General features: G+C 40.3%; 1 protein-coding gene across 1 annotated transcript in view; it reads right to left on the bottom strand.

Moving 5' to 3' along the window:
- LOC126236315 (esterase FE4-like) overlaps positions 1-21,608 on the bottom strand; it is a 181,329-nt gene that overhangs the window by 74,777 nt on the left and 84,944 nt on the right. The window contains exons 6-7 of the mRNA XM_049945526.1: positions 8,203-8,374; positions 7,922-8,100 (exon numbers count right to left, since the gene is read on the bottom strand). Of these exons, the coding sequence (XP_049801483.1) occupies positions 7,922-8,100; positions 8,203-8,374 (351 nt within the window). The remainder of the gene's footprint in view (positions 1-7,921; positions 8,101-8,202; positions 8,375-21,608) is intronic.

The raw sequence follows: 21,608 nt of genomic DNA, 5'->3' as shown, positions 1-21,608 counted from the left end.
TGAGCTACCGAAGCACGACTCACGCCCGGTACTCACAGCTTTACTTCTGCCAGTATCTTGTCTCCTACCTTCCAAACTTTACAGAAGCTCTCCTGCGAACCTTGCAGAACTAGCATTCCTGAAACACAGGATATTGCGGAGAAATGGCTTAGCCACAGCCTGGGGGAGGTTTCCAGAATGAGATTTTCACTAGTTCTGCAAGGTTTGCAGGAGAGCTTCTGTAAAGTTTGGAAGGTAGGAGACAAGATACTGGCAGAAGTAAAGCTGTGAGTACCGGGCGTGAGTCCTGCTTCGGTAGCTCAGATGGTAGAGCACTTGCCCGCGAACGGCAAAGGTTCCAAGTTCGAGTCTCGGTCGGGCGCACAGTTTTAATCTGCCAGGAAGTTTCATATCAGCACACACAGCAGACGAGGTCAGCCTTTATGCTTTTGTGCTGTACATGTCCCTTTATATTTTCCCTTCACTATCACATCGGAAACAGTGGACACAGGGTTGTTTAGGAGAAGGGAAATCTCATGTACAGGTGTATGACACAAGTGACACCCAATCACCTAACCATGTTCAACGTCCATGAGTTCCACGGAGAGCCCCTGTCTGCTCTCTCACAATGTCTAATGACTACTAAGGTCACTGATATGGAATACCTGGCAGTACGTGGCAGCACAATGCACCTAATATTAAAAACGTATGTTTTTGGGGGTGTCCAGATACTTTTGATCACATAATGTATTTTCACTGTTCCTCTGATTAAAATTTAGTTCCTGTACTTATTTCAAATGTTGGTAGTTCCACAAGGTATCTGTAGGTTTCCACATTAACAATACTAGATGTGCTTATGGTGAAACCTGGAACATGAACTCTGTAGTTAAAATGTAGTAAGTAGTAGTAGTAGCAGTAGTAGTAGTAGTAGTGATTAACTGATTAGTGAAATATACTTCAGTGTGTCCTGCTATGTGTGAGGTGTCACTGTCAATTTGTCTTGTAATTGTGTTATTGAAAGGAAAATTTTAAGTTGTTTAATATTTAAACCATAATCTTGTAATGTATGGTGTTGCTTACTACCTCAAACTGCCATGGGTGTGTCTATTTCATCATAAGATCCACTGAATTTTTTAACTGAAAATCGTGCATTCTTCTCTCATCTTTCTTTGCAAGATAAACTCCTGGTGAAAGAATAAAAACCAACCCCAAATCCGTCTATTAAAAAATCTCCCCCCCCCCCCCCCCCCCATGAACCATGGACCTTGCCGTTGGTGGGGAGGCTTGCGTGCCTCAGTGATACAGATGGCCGTACCGTAGGTGCAACCACAATGGAGGGGTATCTGTTGAGAGGCCAGACACACATGTGGTTCCTGAAGAGGGGCAGCAGCCTTTTCAGTAGTTGCAGGGGCAACAGTCTGGATGATTGACTGATCTGGCCTTGTAACATTAACCAAAACGGCCTTGCTGTGCTGGTACTGCGAACGGCTGAAAGCAAGGGGAAACTACAGCCGTAATTTTTCCCGAGGACATGCAGCTTTACTGTATGATTAAATGATGATGGCGCCCTCTTGGGTAAAATATTCCGGAGGTAAAATAGTCCCCCATTCGGATCTCCGGGCGGGGACTACTCAAGAGGACGTCGTTATCAGGAGAAAGAAAACTGGCGTTCTACGGATCGGAGCGTGGAATGTCAGATCCCTTAATTGGGCAGGTAGGTTAGAAAATTTAAAAAGGGAAATGGATAGGTTAAAGTTAGATATAGTGGGAATTAGTGAAGTTCGGTGGCAGGAGGAACAAGACTTGTGGTCAGGTGATTACAGGGTTATAAATACAAAATCAAATAGGGGTAATGCAGGAGTAGGTTTAATAATGAATAAAAAAATAGTGCGGGTTAGCTACTACAAACAACATAGTGAGCGCATTATTGTGGCCAAGATAGATACAAAGCCCATGCCTACTACAGTAGTACAAGTTTATATGCCAACTAGCTCTGCAGATGATGAAGAAATAGATGAAATGTATGACGAGGTAAAAGAAATTATTCAGGTAGTGAAGGGAGACGAAAATTTAATAGTCATGGGTGACTGGAATTCGACAGTAGGAAAAGGGAGAGAAGGAAACATAGTAGGTGAATATGGATTGGGGGGAAGAAATGAAAGAGGAAGCCGCCTTGTAGAATTTTGCACAGAGCATAACTTAATCATAGCTAACACTGGTTCAAGAATCATAAAAGAAGGTTGTATACCTGGAAGAATCCTGGAGATACTAAAAGGTATCAGACAGATTATATAATAGTAAGACAGAGATTTAGGAACCAGGTTTTAAATTGTAAGACATTTCCAGGGGCAGATGTGGATTCTGACCACAATCTATTGGTTATGAACTGCAGATTGAAACTGAAGAAACTGCAAAAAGGTGGGAATTTAAGGAGATGGGACCTGGATAAACTGAAAGAACCAGAGGTTGTAGAGAGTTTCAGGGAGAGCATAAGGGAACAATTGACAGGAATGGGGGAAAGAAATACAGTATAAGAAGAATGGGTAGCTCTGAGGGATGAAGTAGTGAAGGCAGCAGAGGATCAAGTAGGTAAAAAGACAAGGGCTAATAGAAATCCTTGGGTAACAGAAGAAATACTGAATTTAATTGATGAGAGGAGAAAATATAAAAATGCAGTAAATGAAGCAGGCAAAAAGGAATACAAATGTCTCAAAAATGAGATCGACAGGAAGTGCAAAATGGCTAAGCAGGGATGGCTAGAGGACAAATGTAAGGATGTAGAGGCTTGTCTCACTAGGGGTAAGATAGATACTGCCTACAGGAAAATTAAAGAGACCTTTGGAGAAAAGAGAGCCACTTGTATGAATATCAAGAGCTCAGATGGCAACCCAGTTCTAAGCAAAGAAGGGAAGGCAGAAAGGTGGAAGGAGTATATAGAGGGTTTATACAAGGGCGATGTACTTGAGGACAATATTATGGAAATGGAAGAGGATGTAGATGAAGACGAAATGGGAGATAAGATACTGCGTGAAGAGTTTGACAGAGCACTGAAAGACCTGAGTCGAAACAAGGCCCCGGCAGTAGACAACATTCCATTGGAACTACTGATGGCCTTGGGAGAGCCAGCCATGACAAAACTCTACCATCTGGTGAGCAAGATGTATGAGACAAGCGAAATACCCTCAGACTTCAAGAAGAATATAATAATTCCAATCCCAAAGAAAGCAGGTGTTGACAGATGTGAAAATTACCGAACTATCAGTTTAATAAGTCACAGCTGCAAAATACTAACGCGAATTCTTTACAGACGAATGGAAAAACTGGTAGAAGCGGACCTCGGGGAAGATCAGTTTGGATTCCGTAGAAATGTTGGAACACGTGAGCCAATACTAACCTTAAGACTTATCTTAGAAGAAAGATTAAGAAAAGGCAAACCTATGTTTCTAGCATTTGTAGACTTAGAGTAAGCTTGTGACAATGTTAACTGGAATACTCTCTTTCAAATTCTGAAGGTGGCAGGGGTAAAATACAGGGAGCGAAAGGCTATTTACAATTTGTACAGAAACCAGATGGCAGTTATAAGAGTTGAGGGGCATGAAAGGGAAACAGTGGTTGGGAAAGGAGTGAGACAGGGTTGTAGCCTCTCCCCGATGTTATTCAATCTGTATATTGAGCAAGCAGTAAAGGAAACAAAAGAAAAATTCAGAGTAGGTATTAAAGCTCATGGAGAAGAAGTAAAAACTTTGAGGTTCACCGATGACATTGTAATTCTGTCAGAGACAGCAAAGGACTTGGAAGAGCAGTTGAATGGAATGGACAGTGTCTTGAAAGGAGGATATAAGATGAACATCAACAAAAGCAAAACGATGATAATGGAATGTAGTCAAATTAAATCGGGTGATGCTGAGGGGATTACATTAGGAAATGAGACACTTAAAGTAGTAAAGAAGTTTTGCTATTTGGCGAGCAAAATAACTGATGATGGTCGAAGTAGAGAGGATATAAAATGTAGACTGGCAATGGCAAGGAAATCGTTTCTGAAGAAGAGAAATTTGTTAACATCGAGTATAGATTTAAGTGTCAGGAAGTCGTTTCTGAAAGTATTTGTATGGAGTGTAGCCATGTATGGAAGTGAAACATGGACGGTAAATAATTTGGACAAGAAGAGAATAGAAGCTTTCGAAATGTGGTGCTACAGAAGAATGCTGAAGATAAGGTGGGTAGATCACGTAACTAATGAGGATGTATTGAATAGGATTGGGGAGAAGAGAAGTTTGTGGCACAACTTGACTAGAAGAAGGGATCGGTTGGTAGGACATGTTTTGAGGCATCAAGGGATCACAAATTTAGCATTGGAGGGCAGCGTGGAGGGTAAAAATCGTAGAGGGAGACCAAGAGATGAATACACTAAGCAGATTCAGAAGGATGTAGGTTGCAGTAGGTACTGGGAGATGAAGAAGCTTGCACAGGATAGAGTAGCATGGAGAGCTGCATCAAACCAGTCTCAGGACTGAAGACCACAACAACAACAACATGGAAAATTCATATGATTTTCCAAACACAATGGTGCAATTCAAAACCTTGGTTAAGTGACAGCGTAGTAAGGAAAAAACTTTTTCGTTTTTACCATGTACTATTTTGAATGGGTAATTATGATTCTCAATGGCATAAGTGGGGAGTAGCTGAAGACAGTCTTCAAAATTTGCTTTCAGAAGTTAAAAAGTCTTAATGTTTCATTTCAAACATCACAGCAGCTGTTAAATAAATCAGCTACACACAGTAAGAATTGACCATGCTCTTTCAGAAGCAACACCCCTGGAAGCTTTGAAACATAACGAGAAGGTTGATCAAAACAGAAGTATAATGAAGAGACTTATTTCAACTATCTGTTTTTAGCATTACAAGAGTTACCTCTTCAAGGTCATGATGAATCTGAGGTGTCAGAAAAGAAAGTGAATTATTTCAAACTTTTGGATTTCTGGGCAGAGGAAGAACCATACATTAAATATCATTTAGCATCTGATGGTGTATTTAGAGGCACTTCCTCTGACACACAGAATAAATTCACAGTTTGCATTACAGATGTTTTTAAAGAGCTCTTTTTAAACAATGGATTTCTCAACTAGAAGTCAAATAACAAATTAGGATTGTGATGTTGAAAGGAGATTCATAAAATATATGGAAAGATAAAAAATCTACTCACCAAGCAGCTGCAGAACACACACATAAAAGAAGGTTACAAGCAGGTAAGCTTTCAGAGCCAGTGACCAGGCAGAAGGTTTGAAGGGGAAGAGGGTGAAGGAGAAGGACTGGAAGGATCTAGGAAAAGGGGTGGATTTCAAAAGAATCACACAGAACCATGGGTCAGGGGAGACTTACTGGACAGGATGAGAAGGAAAGACTGATTATTGGGGACAGCACTGGAGGAGATTCATACGGTTTTACAACATATCTAAAGACTGGAGTGCATAGCCACTGTTCTGTTGCAAGTGATAAGCTGTTGGAATATTGATAAAAAGAAATTAGTTTTGCAAAAATGTGACGGCTGCAGTGTAATGGCAGCGAAAAATTGTGGTATCCATTTTACTGTGAAACAAGCATATTGTTATGCTCTCTTTATCCATTGCTATGCGCATTAGTTAAACCTAGTCCTCCTATGCCTGTAAAAATTACACAATTAAAATTTTTGTGGCAAACCTATCACGATTTCATGCATTTTTAGCCGTTCTGGTAAAGAAACAAACTTCTGAGGGAAAAGGGATTTAAACTACCAAATATTTGTGAAACAAAGTGGAATTTTCATTCATGTGTGTACAAACCATTAAGGTCAATTCACATTGTTCATCATGGCACCATCACGTCACGGCACCATACCATCACTGTACATTTGCATTGTCCATCACGGCATGGCATGTCAAGTTAATTCAAGTCACATGATCTCAAGTCACATGGCTGTCCGCAACTGATTTTTCACAGGGCTAGCAGTCTTCACAAGATGATTTTCAATTGTTTTCACACACAAAGAACACATACAAAATGTGGTAGCATTTATATGTGGATGCTATAGTCCACATTTGTATAAAAATTACATTTATTGGAATCAAATGGTTTGCCTCTTGCAGGGATAGCTTGTCATTAGAGAAGGAAGACAGCATTGCAAAACAATGCAAACAAGAGTGTGAATCCCAGAAATCTCATTTCACACACTATAAAAGGATCTCAAGGAAGAGGAATCTGCATTTTATATTTTAGAAAGGTGAAGCACCAGTGTTTTTCATTTGTTACATCAAATTGCTCCCAGAATTACTAAAAGGAACACAATATTACGAGATGGCATCACGTCCCATGAAAAATTGGTCTGTTTAAGGTTAAGTTTAGTTACCAGTGCAGTAGAAATTTTTATGCAATGGCCGTATCTCCCTCAACACCTTTCCTTTCACGATGTATAGGTTTTCTTCCAATCTTGAATTTGGCTTTTAACAGTTCAAGTGCCTTATTTGTTAGCTAGTGAAACCACATAAATATTGACAATTTTTCAAACTTCCTGGCAGATTAAAACTGTGTGCCAGACTGAGATTCGAACTCAGGACCTTTGCCTTTCACGGGCAAGTGCTCTGCCAAATGAGCTACCCAAGCACGACTCGTGCCCCATCCTCACAGCTTTACTTCTGCCAGTACCCGTCTCCTACCTTCCAAACTTTGCAGAAGCTCTCCTGCGAACCTTGCAGAACTAGCACTCCTGAAAGAAAGGATACTGCGGAGACATGGCTTAGCCACAGCCTGAGGGATGTTTCCAGAATGAGATTTTCACTCTGCAGCGGAGTGTGTGCTGATATGAAGTAGAGCTGATATGAAGTAGAGCTGATATGAAGTAGAGCACTTGCCTGCGAAAGGCAAAGGTCCTGAGTTTGCGTCTCGGTCCAGCACACAGTTTTAATCTGCCAGGAAGTTTCATATCAGCACACACTCCGCTGCAGAGTGAGAATCTCATTCTGGAAACACCCCCCAGGCTGTGGCTAAGCCATTTCCCAGCTCGTGTGTCAAGATGTAAAATGTATGATAGTAATGTCTGCTGACCCAGTTTTTCAAGTGGACTGAAGAGCATAGTTGAATAGCACAGCATGGATTTGATGCAAGGGACACAACAGCATCTTCACAGTCCAGGAGTCGTCAGCTGGCGTCCTTAGTATGTGTTGCAATGAAGAACAGAGCTATGGTTCAAATGGCTCTGAGCACTATGGGACTTAACTTCTGAGGTCATCAGTCAACAGAGCTATGTTTTACATTATAAGTTACCAGAAACAGTCCAGGAGTCATTGCGGTCATCCTTAGAGTGTGCAGCAAAGAAGAACAAAACTGTGCTTTATACTACAGGTTGCCTGAAACAAACTGTGTGTAAATTAAGGTACATTATACAATAGGGACTTACCAAATGAGGCAGTGCAGCAATTAAGATGCTGACCTCATACTCACAAGGATGGAATTACTCTGCCTGGTCATACTGATTTGGGTTTTCCTAGATCATTAATGCAAATGCGAGGATGGTTCCTTAATCTAGGCCACCTATCCCATCCATGTGTCCTATCCATATAAACTACCTGTCGTATCCTCATAAAGCATGTCATGTATTGAATGTGTTGTATATCTTGGATTATTATTATTATTATTATTACTGATATGTATTGTATTACCCTGACAAATCTTATACCATTGTGAGATGGTCCTTAGATAAATGAAACAAATGGATAAAATGTAGATGTAGACTGAAGCTGCCTTCAGAGTAATTAATCAAAAGCATTTTGAAAGCTGAAAACCAATTCTGACCCTTTAGTCGACATGTTAAATTCGAAAATTCTATTGTCGAATGCTCTTACTCTACTTGTGGAAGCAAGATTTTTAATTTATTGTCTTCAAATAATGGAAGGATATAACGCTCACATACATTCACAAACTGTTCAATAGTTTCTTCACACAATGAATGTTCTCCAAAATAAAAAGTTTTGATTTCTTTGGCAACTTCATGTGCTAAATCGCTACTATTATCAATATTCATATCCAGCGGTATCAACCTTTTGAAGTCATTTTCAATTTCTTCCTTTACTTTCACATTCTGAATAACATCTGTAAAAGAGAAAAATATTCTGTATAACTTCTTTAGAAAACAATATTTATATTGAACACAAAAATTAAATGAAAAATTGGGAATTCAGTTCATTTTCTTACCTTTAGCAAAGGCTATTCCCTCATGTGAATTCAGACCAACAATGAAAGGAACTTCAGAAAATGAACACCTTTTTATCAAGGTCTTTGGTTCATCAGGAAGTACTGCATTGTAACCAGCAATCTTTGGTTCCACACATGGGACAAATGGGAAAAGTACATCTCTCCGTTTCTCCTGTTTTAGGTAAAAGTTTACTTCATTAGAAAAAATATCCCATAATATTAATTAAAACCTTTAAAAAGATGCAACACTGGTGATTCCACGATGGTATAGTGACAGTATTATAGAAAGGATGTCTGTTATTTATCATATAGAGGAGACATTGAGTTGCAGACAAGCACAATAAAAAAGACAGCTATAAATTTGAGGTATCAGCTGAAAAAGCCTTGTTCTTAAGTAGAAAACACACACACTCACGAAAACCACTGTCTATGGCCGCTGAGGCCACGGGGTGTGTGTGTGTGGGGGGGGGGGGGGCACGCGCGCAAGCTTGTGTGAATATGTGTGCATTTTCTATTTTAGAGGAAGGTCTTTTGGCCCAAAGCTCAGATGTATAGCTCTCCTTTGATTGTGTCTTCTCTAACTTAACATCTCCTCTCTATGGTGAGTAGAAATCTATCCTTTTCATAAAATTGTTCTTACAAAGATACTGTTTAAAAATAGAAAATGTGCAGTGAGAGTAAAGTGACCTACATTATTAAGTTTACTGAATAATTAGACACAAAGTATTGATCTATTGTTTAAATGAAAACCAAATATAATTCACACAGACACAGTTTATCTGAATAATTTAAGGATTATAATACTATGATTAAATATAATACAGGGGACTTGGTACAGGATTAAAGACAACATATAAGAACAACAGCAAAACCTGCACAAAATATTTTATTACTTGCACAATTTCAAAATGTCTCCCTCAACATGGCCTTACATATCTGTCTTACCTGACACATACTACTGCTCAGAAGTTTTGATAAATAATATTTCACATTAAATAGTAATGTGTAATTTAATCTTAAGAGATTCAAATGTCCTTCCTTGTGATAATTTCAATAACTAACCATTTTTTGCAACTGATTTTCATGTTTAACTTGTCCACCTAATAATTTAGGTATTTATTAAGTACTCACCTATAAATATGTTGTATGTTTCTGTACTGCTTGCCTTTGTAATTGCAGTGGGAATAACACAATGAAACACGTGTTGTACAGGATAAGTATCATTTTCATATTGTTTCTTTCATCTCAATCTTTCAAAAAATTAATATTAAAATCTCTGCGACCTCATTACATCTGTCTGTACTTACTTGGAGATTTTTTTAAACATTTAAGGTCATAAGAATCAGGTACGCACACACAAACAATGTCACCACATCACAAAGTCTGCATATCAAAACCATTATGAATGTTAAGATTTAGTGTGTTTTCAATAAGAGTTTTTCAAAGTCTTTCACTTAACTAAGATGATACGATTAATGATGCTCATACTTTAAAAAGCATTTTCAGACAAAAATAATCCTTACAAAAGAGTAAATATAGTCTTCCTGACTTAATCTTCAAGTCAGCTTTTGCTGGCAACAGAGCTTCTCACTGCTGTAAAGTGTGCTACATTGTTAGAAAGAAGTAGGGTTTCAGCCAAAATACCTTCTTTTGAATTAGACAACCTACACACACATTCACACAAATGTAACTCACACACACATGACCACTGTACCTGGCTACTGAGGCATCAGCAGCCAGAGACAGTGGTCATGTGAGTGCGAGCTACATTTGAGTGAATGTTTGTGTGTATGTCGTCTAATTCAGAAGATGGCTTTTTGGCCGAAAGTTCACTTGTTTAGCAACAGAAAGCTCTTGGTGAAAAATCAATCATGGAACAAATAAAGGAAACAATTCACTGTACAGTTGAAGTCTGGAATAGTCGAGAGGCACATAAACATTATGTGAATTTTACAACTCAGTGCCTCAACTATTTGGTGAGTTGTTACCTTTACTCCTCCCATTATTTCTGGCCATACTGTGACTTTACTTTACCCATGTTTAGTGCTAAAACAATATTCTGTGATGTAACAAACACGAAATTAACACCAGCACTATAGGTACGCACAATGCTTGCAGCAGCAGATTTATTAATACTATAACACATAACAATACAACAGAGACAGAATCTCATGTTCTATAAATGTTTAGATGGTATAAATTCAAGAGCTAGAGATGTTAAGAAATTAAACAGTGCTATTTTCTGCACGCTGAATGGATAAAATGATTTTTAAAAATACTTTTACTGTAAAACCATCATAATACACTCCTGGAAATTGAAATAAGAACACCGTGAATTCATTGTCCCAGGAAGGGGAAACTTTATTGACACATTCCTGGGGTCAGATACATCACATGATCACACTGACAGAACCACAGGCACATAGACACAGGCAACAGAGCATGCACAATGTCGGCACTAGTACAGTGTATATCCACCTTTCGCAGCAATGCAAGCTGCTATTCTCCCATGGAGACGATCGTAGAGATGCTGGATGTAGTCCTGTGGAACGGCTTGCCATGCCATTTCCACCTGGCGCCTCAGTTGGACCAGCGTTCGTGCTGGACGTGCAGACCGCGTGAGACGACGCTTCATCCAGTCCCAAACATGCTCAATGGGGGACAGATCCGGAGATCTTGCAGGCCAGGGTAGCTGACTTACACCTTCTAGAGCACGTTGGGTGGCACGGGATACATGCGGACGTGCATTGTCCTGTTGGAACAGCAAGTTCCCTTGCCGGTCTAGGAATGGTAGAACGATGGGTTCGATGACGGTTTGGATGTACCGTGCACTATTCAGTGTCCCCTCGACGATCACCAGTGGTGTACGGCCAGTGTAGGAGATCGCTCCCCACACCATGATGCCGGGTGTTGGCCCTGTATGCCTCGGTCGTATGCAGTCCTGATTGTGGCGCTCACCTGCACGGCGCCAACGTCTCCATTCGTCCCTCCATTCACGCCTGTCGCGACACCACTGGAGGCGGGCTGCACGATGTTGGGGCGTGAGCGGAAGACGGCCTAACGGTGTGCGGGACCGTAGCCCAGCTTCATGGAGACGGTTGCGAATGGTCCTCGCCGATACCCCAGGAGCAACAGTGTCCCTAATTTGCTGGGAAGTGGCGGTGCGGTCCCCTACGGCACTGCGTAGGATCCTACGGTCTTGGCATGCATCCGTGCGTCACTGCGGTCCGGTCCCAGGTCGACGGGCACGTGCACCTTCCGCCGACCACTGGCGACAACATCGATGTACTGTGGAGACCTCACGCCCCAAGTATTGAGCAATTCGGCGGTACGTCCACCCGGCCTCTCGCATGCCCACTATACGCCCTCGCTCAAAGTCCGTCAACTGCATATACGGTTCACGTCCACGCTGTCGCGGCATGCTAACAGTGTTAAAGACTGCGATGGAGCTCCGTATGCCACGGCAAACTGGCTGACACTGACGGCGGCGGTGCACAAATGCTGCGCAGCTAGCGCCATTCGACGGCCAACACAGCGGTTCCTGGTGTGTCCGCTGTGCCGTGCGTGTGATCATTGCTTGTACAGCCCTCTTGCAGTGTCCGGAGCAAGTATGGTGGGTATGACACACTGGTGTCAATGTGTTCTTTTTTCCATTTCCAGGAGTGTATGTTTAAAATCTACCATAATTCTAATTAACCATGAGACAGGTACTCGAAACCACTAGATTTAGTGGGAAAACCACTAACTTGGCAGCATTGGCACAGCGACAACACACAAACACAACTCAAAACAGAGCACAAAATTGAGAACTATGCATATACATTGTACAAACTGTGCAGGAAAGAGGAAAAAGTACAATCTACAACATGTCATGCACGACTTCCTGATTTCTACAAACTTTGAGAAGTACATCGATTGAAAAGACTAATAAGCAAAGGACTTTCCACAATTAGCCAAAAACTGAAATGATCAGTTTTCAAAACAACCATCTTAGGTTTGAAGATCATTATCTAAAAATCAAGAGAAATAATGGAAGAATCGGAAGGTGGGAGAAAAATCTGGAGGCTCCTGCCTAAATCAGGAGAGTTGGCACATATGTAGTATCAGGGGAAGAACAGTGGTTATCAATAGAAGTTTATGTAAAGTTTCAGAAGACATGTGCAATGAAGAAGGGATTAATGAAATCAACCCCCTCATCTAAAGAGGAAGCAAGAAAAACAGAAACATATGGAAAGCAGGGCGGCAAGGCACAACTTGCTGATTCTCCTTAACTGAAAAACCATTGGTAAGTTTTCATAGTGAACACCAAAACTTGACATTAGAAATGGATAGGTTACAAAAGCTGGGCAAGGGTATGTTGAAAATGCCAAGGTCTGTCGGTCACTTTTGAGTGCCACTCTGTTGGCCAGGTTTTCCATCTCACCTGACATTCCTGCTCTCATCGCTTATGTTTCAAAGCATTATTGGAATACCCTTTTAAATGGCCTAATGCATCACCAAAATGGAAGGGTAAAAAAAAGATGCAGTCACTGAAAATAAAATCCCATTTTACCGTCAGTGCGGTGTTGTGCACCCTTTAAGAAAGTATGCATCATTTAACAGCCGTAGCACTTCACTTACTATGGACTGACAAAAAAGATGAATGTCCTCTTGACCACCACAACTGCCTTGGAGTGTTTAGCTCCTTCCACATTGCTGATTATGGCTTTTTTTCCAGGTTGCTGAGAGTGAAAGACTTGCTGTATACTATGCAATAAGCCTGGAATTCTGATGTCTTGTGGGCCCTGATGCCCTCAAATCTCCAGTCACACAGCCATTTAGCATCGAATTTCACCTTGCTTGTTTTCACCATGACATACTACTAGGAAATTGTGAGTTGCCACATGGCTGATGACAAAAGGTTGTTGACAACACTCATGCTGGTGTGCCTTCAAAGGTGAGATGCCACACAAAAAATGGATTTTCCCAACGAGCCACGGATATTTTCGTTAGATTCTTTGATACCTGCAGCCCCTGCTTGTGTGTTTTTGGAGGCCCAACCATGAGATTGTGCCTGCAGAATGAGAGAATAAAACATTCACAGTGTCCCTCGTGCCTCATAAATGGTCCGAGTTATCGAAATGAGATTTTGGCAAATGATAGCACAGAAATGTTTGAGTATTTTTCTACGTAACAAGCAGGTGGAATTTTCTTATCTACCACATTATACAAGTAACTGTAGACTTATGTAATGAATAGATGTAATTTTTTTAAGTCTTCGATAGCTGCTGAAATGAGAATTAGCGTGGTTTTGCAACAAGATAAGGTAAGAAATTACATGTTTGTTTTTATACCGAAAATGTGATTTTTCATAAACTTTTGACCTGAAATGACCACATTTCCTTGTTTAATAAAATACTGTTTCAGGAGTCTGTCACCACTGCAAGTGCATTAAGATGTTGGTGAGGTGACATTGTGCAAACTCCACTTTGTTTTGTCAAAGGAAGTGAATTTTAATAAGGAAACAAGAGAAATGTAGCTGTTAATTGAAATTTGCCACTTCTTAGTGAGTAGTTTTCAAGAGACAGCAAGTTTTAGTTGCTACAAATATAACAAAGGAGCTGGACCAATGACCATATCAAAAAACATACAACTGTATCATTAAATACCTTGTTTGTGAAAACTTACACATGGACTTTAACAAACAAGAATGTAAAAAACAGGTCATACAAATAGATGGCTGAAACATATGGACACAGTATTCCAACTGTGGATCACAGTGTTGTTAGGAAAGCTAAGCTACAAAATTTGAAATGAAGTTTCAGAAAAAAATCTTCACTTGTGTGATCTTATTGTCTGTAGCTGCTTTATAATAAATGAAGGTGTTTTAAATCTGTCTTTGCAGCTGTGGTACACAAAACAAGTGTCAGCTGAGTAAATATCTAAAAAAAATTTTGTAAGCAGATGGTTTTTCCTGATGTGAGCAAAAGTCTTAAGTACTAACATCAACATCTTTGATGACTAACTATTTTTAGATGGAGAAAGCAAGTCAAAAGGTATACATATTTCATTAAGACCACTGATGTTATTTGATTTCAGTAAAACAAAATACATTTGGTGGCAAAAATATGCATTTCCTTGGAGTCACAAGACAGATTTAAAATATCTCCATTGATTTCAGAAATAACCTCAGAAAAAAGTAGGCCTCATGGAAGAACTGTACAGGATGGTGAAGAGCTACATAAACCAACACTACAGGTGACTGTCAATAAAATGTTGGTTCTATTATATACATTATTGTTGGTTATTACTCACTGTGTTGTCTATTATTTTGCAGGTATTGTGTGATTTTTCTTTTGAGAAATGTATGAGTCCATAGCATATAAACTGTCAGTGAATGAGCAATTTTCTTCTTCTTATCGTCCATACTTTCTAATACATAAAATACTTTTGAAGCACCAAAATGTACTAGAATAAATAAAATGTCTATAAAATGCTGCACTGTATAACATACTTGTGGTAAGACAGTCACAATTCCTCAAATTCATCACCTGTGGCCTCTGGCCTGCCAAGAAACACAGCAGTCCTGGACCATGGATAAACCATGAAAATCCACTGCATTACACCACACACAATCAGAATTGGTCTGAGGGCAGATCAGTGAGACTAGATCTGATGGGCAGGGCCTGCACATTAGGAGGAAACAACAGGCTTCAGGTCGGCAGGCCCTGATCCATTACAGACACCTGCAGAAATGGCCTGCAGTTTCGTCCCGTCGTGGAAATCCACCCATGTGACCAGCTATTCATGAGTCACAGACAGCATGTTAATGAAATGAGACCATGGTGATCAATCCATGCAACAGATTGTTGTTGTGGTCTTCAGTCCTGAGACTGGTTGGATGCAGCTCTCCATGCTACTCTATCCTGTGCAAGCTTCATTTTTTTATCTTCCAATACCTACTGCAACCTACATCCTTCTGAATCTGCTTAGTGTATTCATCTCCTGGTCTCCCTCTACGATTTTTACCCTCCACGCTGCCCTCCAATACTAAATTGGTGATCCCTTGATGCCTCTGAACATGTCCTACCAACCGATCCCACCTTCTAGTCAAGTTGTGCCACAAACTTCTCTTCTCCCCAATCCTATTCAATACATCCTCATTAGTTATGTGATCTACCCATCTAATCTTCAGCATTCTTCTGTAGCACCACATTTCGAAAGCTTCTATTCTCTTCTTGTCCAAACTAGTTATCGTCCATGTTTCACTTCCATACATGGCTACGCTCCATACAAATACTTTCAGAAACGAGTTCCTGACACTTAAATCTATACTCGATGTTAAGAAATTTCTCTTCTTCAGAAACGCTTTCCTTGCCATTGCCAGTCTACATTTTATATCCTCTCTACTTCGACCATCATCAGTTATTTTGCTCCCCAAACAGCAAAACTCCTTTACTACTTTAAGTGTCTCATTTCCTAATCTAATTCCCTCAGCATCACCCGATTTAATTTGACCACATTCCATTATCCTCATTTTGCTTTTGTTGATGTTCATCTTATATCCTCCTTTCAAGAAACTGTCCATTCCATTCAACTGCTCTTCCAGGTCCTTTGCTGTGTCTGACAGAAATACAATGTCATCGGCAAACCTCGAAGTTTTTATTTCTTCTCCATGGATTTTAATTCCTACACCTAATTTTTCTTTTGTTTCCTTCACTGCTTGCTCAATATACAGATTGAATAACATCGGGGATAGGCTACAACCCTGTCTCACTCCCTTTCCAACCACTGCTTCCCTTTCATGCCCCTCATCTCTTATAACTGCCATCTGGTTTCTGTACAAATTTTAAACAGCCTTTCGCTCCCTGTATTTTACCCCTGCCACCTTCAGAATTTGAAAGAGTATTCCAGTCAACATTGTCAAAAGCTTTCTCTGAGTCTACAAATGCTAGAAACATAGGTTTGCCTTTCCTTAATCTAGCTTCTAAGATATGTCGTAGGGTCAGTATTTCCTCATGTGTTCCAATATTTCTACGGAATCCAAACTGATCTTCCCCGATGTCAGCTTCTACCAGTTTTTCCATTTTTCTGTAGAGAATATGCGTTAGTATTTTACATCCGTGACTTATTAAACTGATAGTTCGGTAATTTTCACATCTGTCAGCACCTACTTTCTTTGGGATCGGAATTATTATATTCTTCTTGAAGTCTGAGGGTATTTCGCCTGTCTCATACATCTTGCTCACCAGATGGTAAAGTTTTGTCAGGACACCAGATAGTAGAGTTTTGTCAGGACTGGCTCTCCCAAGGCCGTCAGTAGTTCTAATGAAATGCTGTCTACTGCCGGGGCCTTGTTTCGACTCAGGTCTTTCAGTGCTCTGTCAAACTCTTCACGCAGTATCGTATCTCCCATTTCATCTTCATCTACATCCTCTTCCATTTCCATAATATTGTCCTCAAGTAAATTAACCTTGTATAGACCCCCTATATACTCCCTCCACCTTTCTGCTTTCCCTTCTTTGCTTAGAACAGGGTTTCCATCTGAGCTCTTGATATTCATACAAGTGGTTCTCTTTTCTCCAAAGGTCTCTTTAATTTTCCTGTAGGCAATATCTATCTTACCCCTAGTGAGATAAGCCTCTACATCCTTGTATTTGTCCTCTAGCCATCCCTGCTTAGCCATTTTGCACTTCCTGTCGATCTCATTTTTGAGACATTTGTATTCCTTTTTGCCTGCTTCATTTCTCCATTTTTATATTTTCTCCTCTCATCAATTAAATTCAGTATTTCTTCTGTTACCCAAGGATTTCTACTAGCCCTTGTCTTTTTACCTACTATGTCCTCTGCTGCCTTCACTACTTCATCTCTCAAAGCTACCCATTCTTTTTCTACTGTATTTCTTTCCCCCATTTGTGACAATTGTTCCCTTATGCTCTCCCTGAAACTCTGTACAACCTCTGGTTCTTTCAGTTTATCGAGGTCCCATCTCCTTAAATTCCCACCTTTTTGCAGTTTCTTCAGTTTTAATCTACAGTTCATAACCAATAGATTGTGATCAGAGTCCACATCTGCCCCTGGAAATGTCTTACAATTTAAAACCTGGTTCCTAAATCTCTGTCTTACCATTATGTAATCTGTCTGGAACCTCTCAGATAACTTGTGTGAATACTCTGAGAATCAATAATAATGAGGATAGATAGCAACTCACTGTAAAGATGATCGCTGAGCTGCATCAGTCATGTAGAAAAGACAATCACACTCTCACAACTAAACTTTCGACCACAGCCATCGTCAGAAAATGAGAGTAACACACATTCACTCAGACACAACTCATGCACATATGACCGCCATCTCCAGCCACTGCATCAACAGTGTCTGAAAATCAGATCCAGACAAACCACTCCTCACACCTCCCCGTCTCTTATTGGTAGCTGCTGGCTAGTGGCAAGAAGTGGTAGCAGCACTGACTGCAAGGTGAGGAGAGTAGTAGTAAGGGGAGAAGCAGCAGGAATGAGGGAGTAGGGAAGTGGCATATGTACTCAGCTGCATGCAGCCAGTAACAATACATGACATTTTAGTAGTCTAAACATTTCATCTACTGAGACAGAAACGAGATTTTTCCAGTGTTTTTTGTTCAAATTTCCCTGATATTTTCCAATTACTCTGACACATTTAAAATTCCCTGGTATTCCCTGGTTTCACAGAAGTTATGGAAACCCTGTTTTCTGGTTTTATGCATGTGCTGTAATATCTCGCTTTTACATTTCAGTAGGTGTCATTTGTTGCAGATGTTTCCAGCCTTCCAGAATGATCTAGTCATCTTTTGATTTTGCTGTTTGTGAGCTTCTTTCTGTATCCAATTTTCCTTTATCATCTCTCCAAGATACTTGAATTTGAGAACTCTCTTGATCTCACCACATTTTGTCATAGTCTTTTTTTGGTGCTTTATTTTGTTTGACATGTCTTCCATTTTCTCAAAGGAGATTTATAGTTCAACATTTTCAACCTCCTCTATCGGGACCTCAATTTTGTTTACTGCAGTTTCTGTTACCTGTGAGTATTACAAGATCATTTGTGAATGCCAGTCTGCCAATATGTAGATCTTTGGTATTTCTTCGCCGGCTGGGGTGGCCGAGCGGTTCTAGGTGCTGCAGTCTGGAACCGTGCGCCCACTCCGGTTACAGGTTCGAATCCTGCCTCGGGCATGGATGTTTGTGATGTCCTTAGGTCAGTTAGGTTTAAGTAGTTCTAAGTTCTAGGGGACTGATGACCTCAGAAGTTAAGTCCCATAGTGCTCAGAGCCATTTGAACCGTTTTTTTTTTTTTTTTTTTTTTTTTCAACTGATGGGTTTATAAAATCCCTGTATCTTCAGTTCTTTTCCTCATTCCATGACAACTTTGTCTAATAGTATGTTGAACAACAATGATTAAATTCCACTGCCCTACCTCACTCCTATTCTAAACTCGAACGACTCTGATAATTCTCCCAAGAATTTAATTTAGCTTTGGTGTTTGCAAGTGTATGTTTGCTAATATTCACTGTCTTCTCATTAAGACCCCTCCCTTCCATTTCTTTGATCAATGAAATCTTCTTGATATGTACAATGATGCACATGGCCTCTCTGCTTATCTTCTCTTGGGACCTCAGGACTGTCTTTAAATTGAGTATCCATTCAGCACAGCATCTTCCTGGTCTGAAGCCTGTTTGATATTCTCCTATCTTGTTTTTCCGCTGGAAGAATGTTCTACCTAGCAAGCACTGTGATAGAATTTTGTATGTGATGGGCAGTAAAGATATCCCTCTGTAACTGTTAATATTGGTCCACTGTCCCCTTTCTTATGTAGAGCATGTATAACAGCACACTTCCAGCCTCCTGGTGTTACCTTGGTCTCCACGTATGATATACATTATTCCTCTGATGGTATTTGGCCCAGCTTCTTTTATCAGTTCAGCAACAATATCATCATCTCCTGTAGGTCTATATTTTTTTCATTTTCACAATTTGTCTTTTGATCTTCAATTTCTCTAACACTTTTGACTTATCTAATTTATATCATTTTTTTCATTATTGACCCCCCTTCCTCCAATAAACCTAGGGCCTTGCCATGCTGGGGTGGCTTGCATACCTCAACAATACAGATATTGGTACCATAGGCCCCTACACAATGGAGGGCTATCTGTTGAGAGACCATACAAACATGTGGTTCCTGAAAAGGGGCAGCAGCCTTTTCACGAGTTGCACAGGCAGCAGACTGGATGATTAACTGATCTGGCCTTTTAACATCGACCAACATGGCTTCACCATGCTGGCACTGAAAATGGCTGAAAGCAAGCGTAAACTACAGCTGTTATTTTTCCCAAGGTCATGCAGCTCTACTGTATGGTTGAATGATGATGGCATCCTCTTGGATAAAATTCTGAAGATAAAATAGTCTCTCATTTGGATCTCCAGGCAGGGAAAACTCAGGATGATGTCATCATTAGGAAAAACAAACCCGGCAATCTACAGATCAGAGCCTGGAATCTTAGATCCCTTAATCAGTAGATAGGTTAGAAAATTTAAAAAGAGAAGTGGATAGGGTGAAGTTAGATATAGGGAAATTTAGTGGCAGGGTGCACAGTAATTTTGGTCAGGCGAGTGAAGGGTTATAGGAGGAGGAGGAGGAGGAGGAGGAGGAGGAGGAGATTAGTGTTTAACGTCCCGTCGACAATGAGGTCATTAGAGACGGAGCGCAAGCTCGGGTGAGGGAAGGATGGGGAAGGAAATCGGCCGTGCCCTTTCAAAGGAACCATCCTGGCATTTGCCTGAAGCGATTTAGGGAAATCACGGAAAACCTAAATCAGGATGGCCGGAGACGGGATTGAACCGGCGTCCTCCCGAATGCGAGTCCAGTGTGCTAACCACTGCGCCACCTCGCTCGGTGTGAAGGGTTATAAATTCAAAATCAAATAGGGATAATGTAGGAGTAGGCCTAATAATGAATAAGAAAGTAGAAATGTGTCTAACTACTACAAACAGCATAGTGAATGCATTATTCTAGCCAAGAGAGACATAAAGTCAACACCTATCACTGTATCACAAGTTTATATGCCAACTAGTTCCACAGATGATGAAGAGATTTAAAAAAGTGCATGATGAGATAAAAGAAATTATTCAGGTAGTTATGGGAAAAGAAAATTTAATGTCATACTAGAGTTTGATAGTATGAAACAGAAAAGAAGGAAAAATAATTGGTGAATATGAGCTGCGGAGAAAGAGTGAAAGAGGAAGCAGTCTCATAGAATTTTGCTTACACTTGGTTTCTGAATCATGAAAGAAGGCTCCATGCGTGGAAGAGACCTGTAAAGACTAGATGGTTTCAGATTGATTATGTAATGGTACAGCAGAGATTTCAGAACCAGATTTAAATTGTAAGATACTTCCAGGGGAAGACGTGGGCTCTGACCACAGTTTTTTGGCTATGAAGTGTAGATTAAAAATAAAGAAACTGCAAATAGATGGGACACTAAGGAGATAGGACATGGATAAGTTGCAAAAACCAGAGGCTGTTGAGCATTTCCATGGGAGCAATGATTGTCTGAAATAGGGGAAAGGAATACAGTAGACGACATACGTGTAGCAATGAGTGATAAACTAACGAAGGAAGCAGAGGATCGAATAGGTAAAAAGACAAGGTCTAATAGAAATCCCTGGCTATCACAGGAGATATTTTATGTAATTGATGAAAGGAGAAAATATAAAAATGCAGCAACTGAAGCTGGTGAAAGGGAATACAAATATCTAAAAATGAGACTGAGAGGAAATGCAAAATAGCTATGCAGGAATGGCTATAAAACAAATGTAAGGATATAGAAGCACATATAACTGTGGGAAAGATATAGAAATATACAAGTGAAGGTGAAGGGAATAGCATTGGATGCTGTCCTTGATGGTGCCTGTGTTTTTGTAGGTAGTATTTTGAATTTTTCACTGATAAAGGATGATAAATTTAGTCATGGTACTGGATTGCTTACCATGGCTATTGTACACTGTGGAGGTATTGAGAGTATTGGTGGCCTTTAAAGTTTTAATAAACATGTCATGGTTACAGGAAAATTAAAGAGACATTTGGAGAGAAGAGAAGCAGCTGTATGAATATCAAGAGCTGAGATGGAAAACCAGTACTAAACAAAGAAGGGAAAGCTGGAAGCTGAATGAAGTATGCAGAAGGGCTATGTGTTGTTGTGGTCTTCAGTCCAGAGACTGGTTTGATGCAGTTCCACATGCTACTCTATCCTGTGCAAGCTTCTTCATCTTCCAATACCTACTGCAACCTACATCCTTCTGAATCTGCTTAGTGTATCCATCTCTTGGTCTCCCTCTATGATTTTTACCCTCCACGTTGCCCTCCAATACTAAATTGGTGATCCCTTGATGCCTCAG

The sequence above is a fragment of the Schistocerca nitens genome, chromosome 2 (genome assembly GCF_023898315.1).
Source record: "Schistocerca nitens isolate TAMUIC-IGC-003100 chromosome 2, iqSchNite1.1, whole genome shotgun sequence".
NCBI lineage: Eukaryota > Metazoa > Arthropoda > Insecta > Orthoptera > Acrididae > Schistocerca > Schistocerca nitens.
Note: the sequence above shows the minus strand (reverse complement) of the source record. Positions and strands in the feature narration are given on the sequence as shown.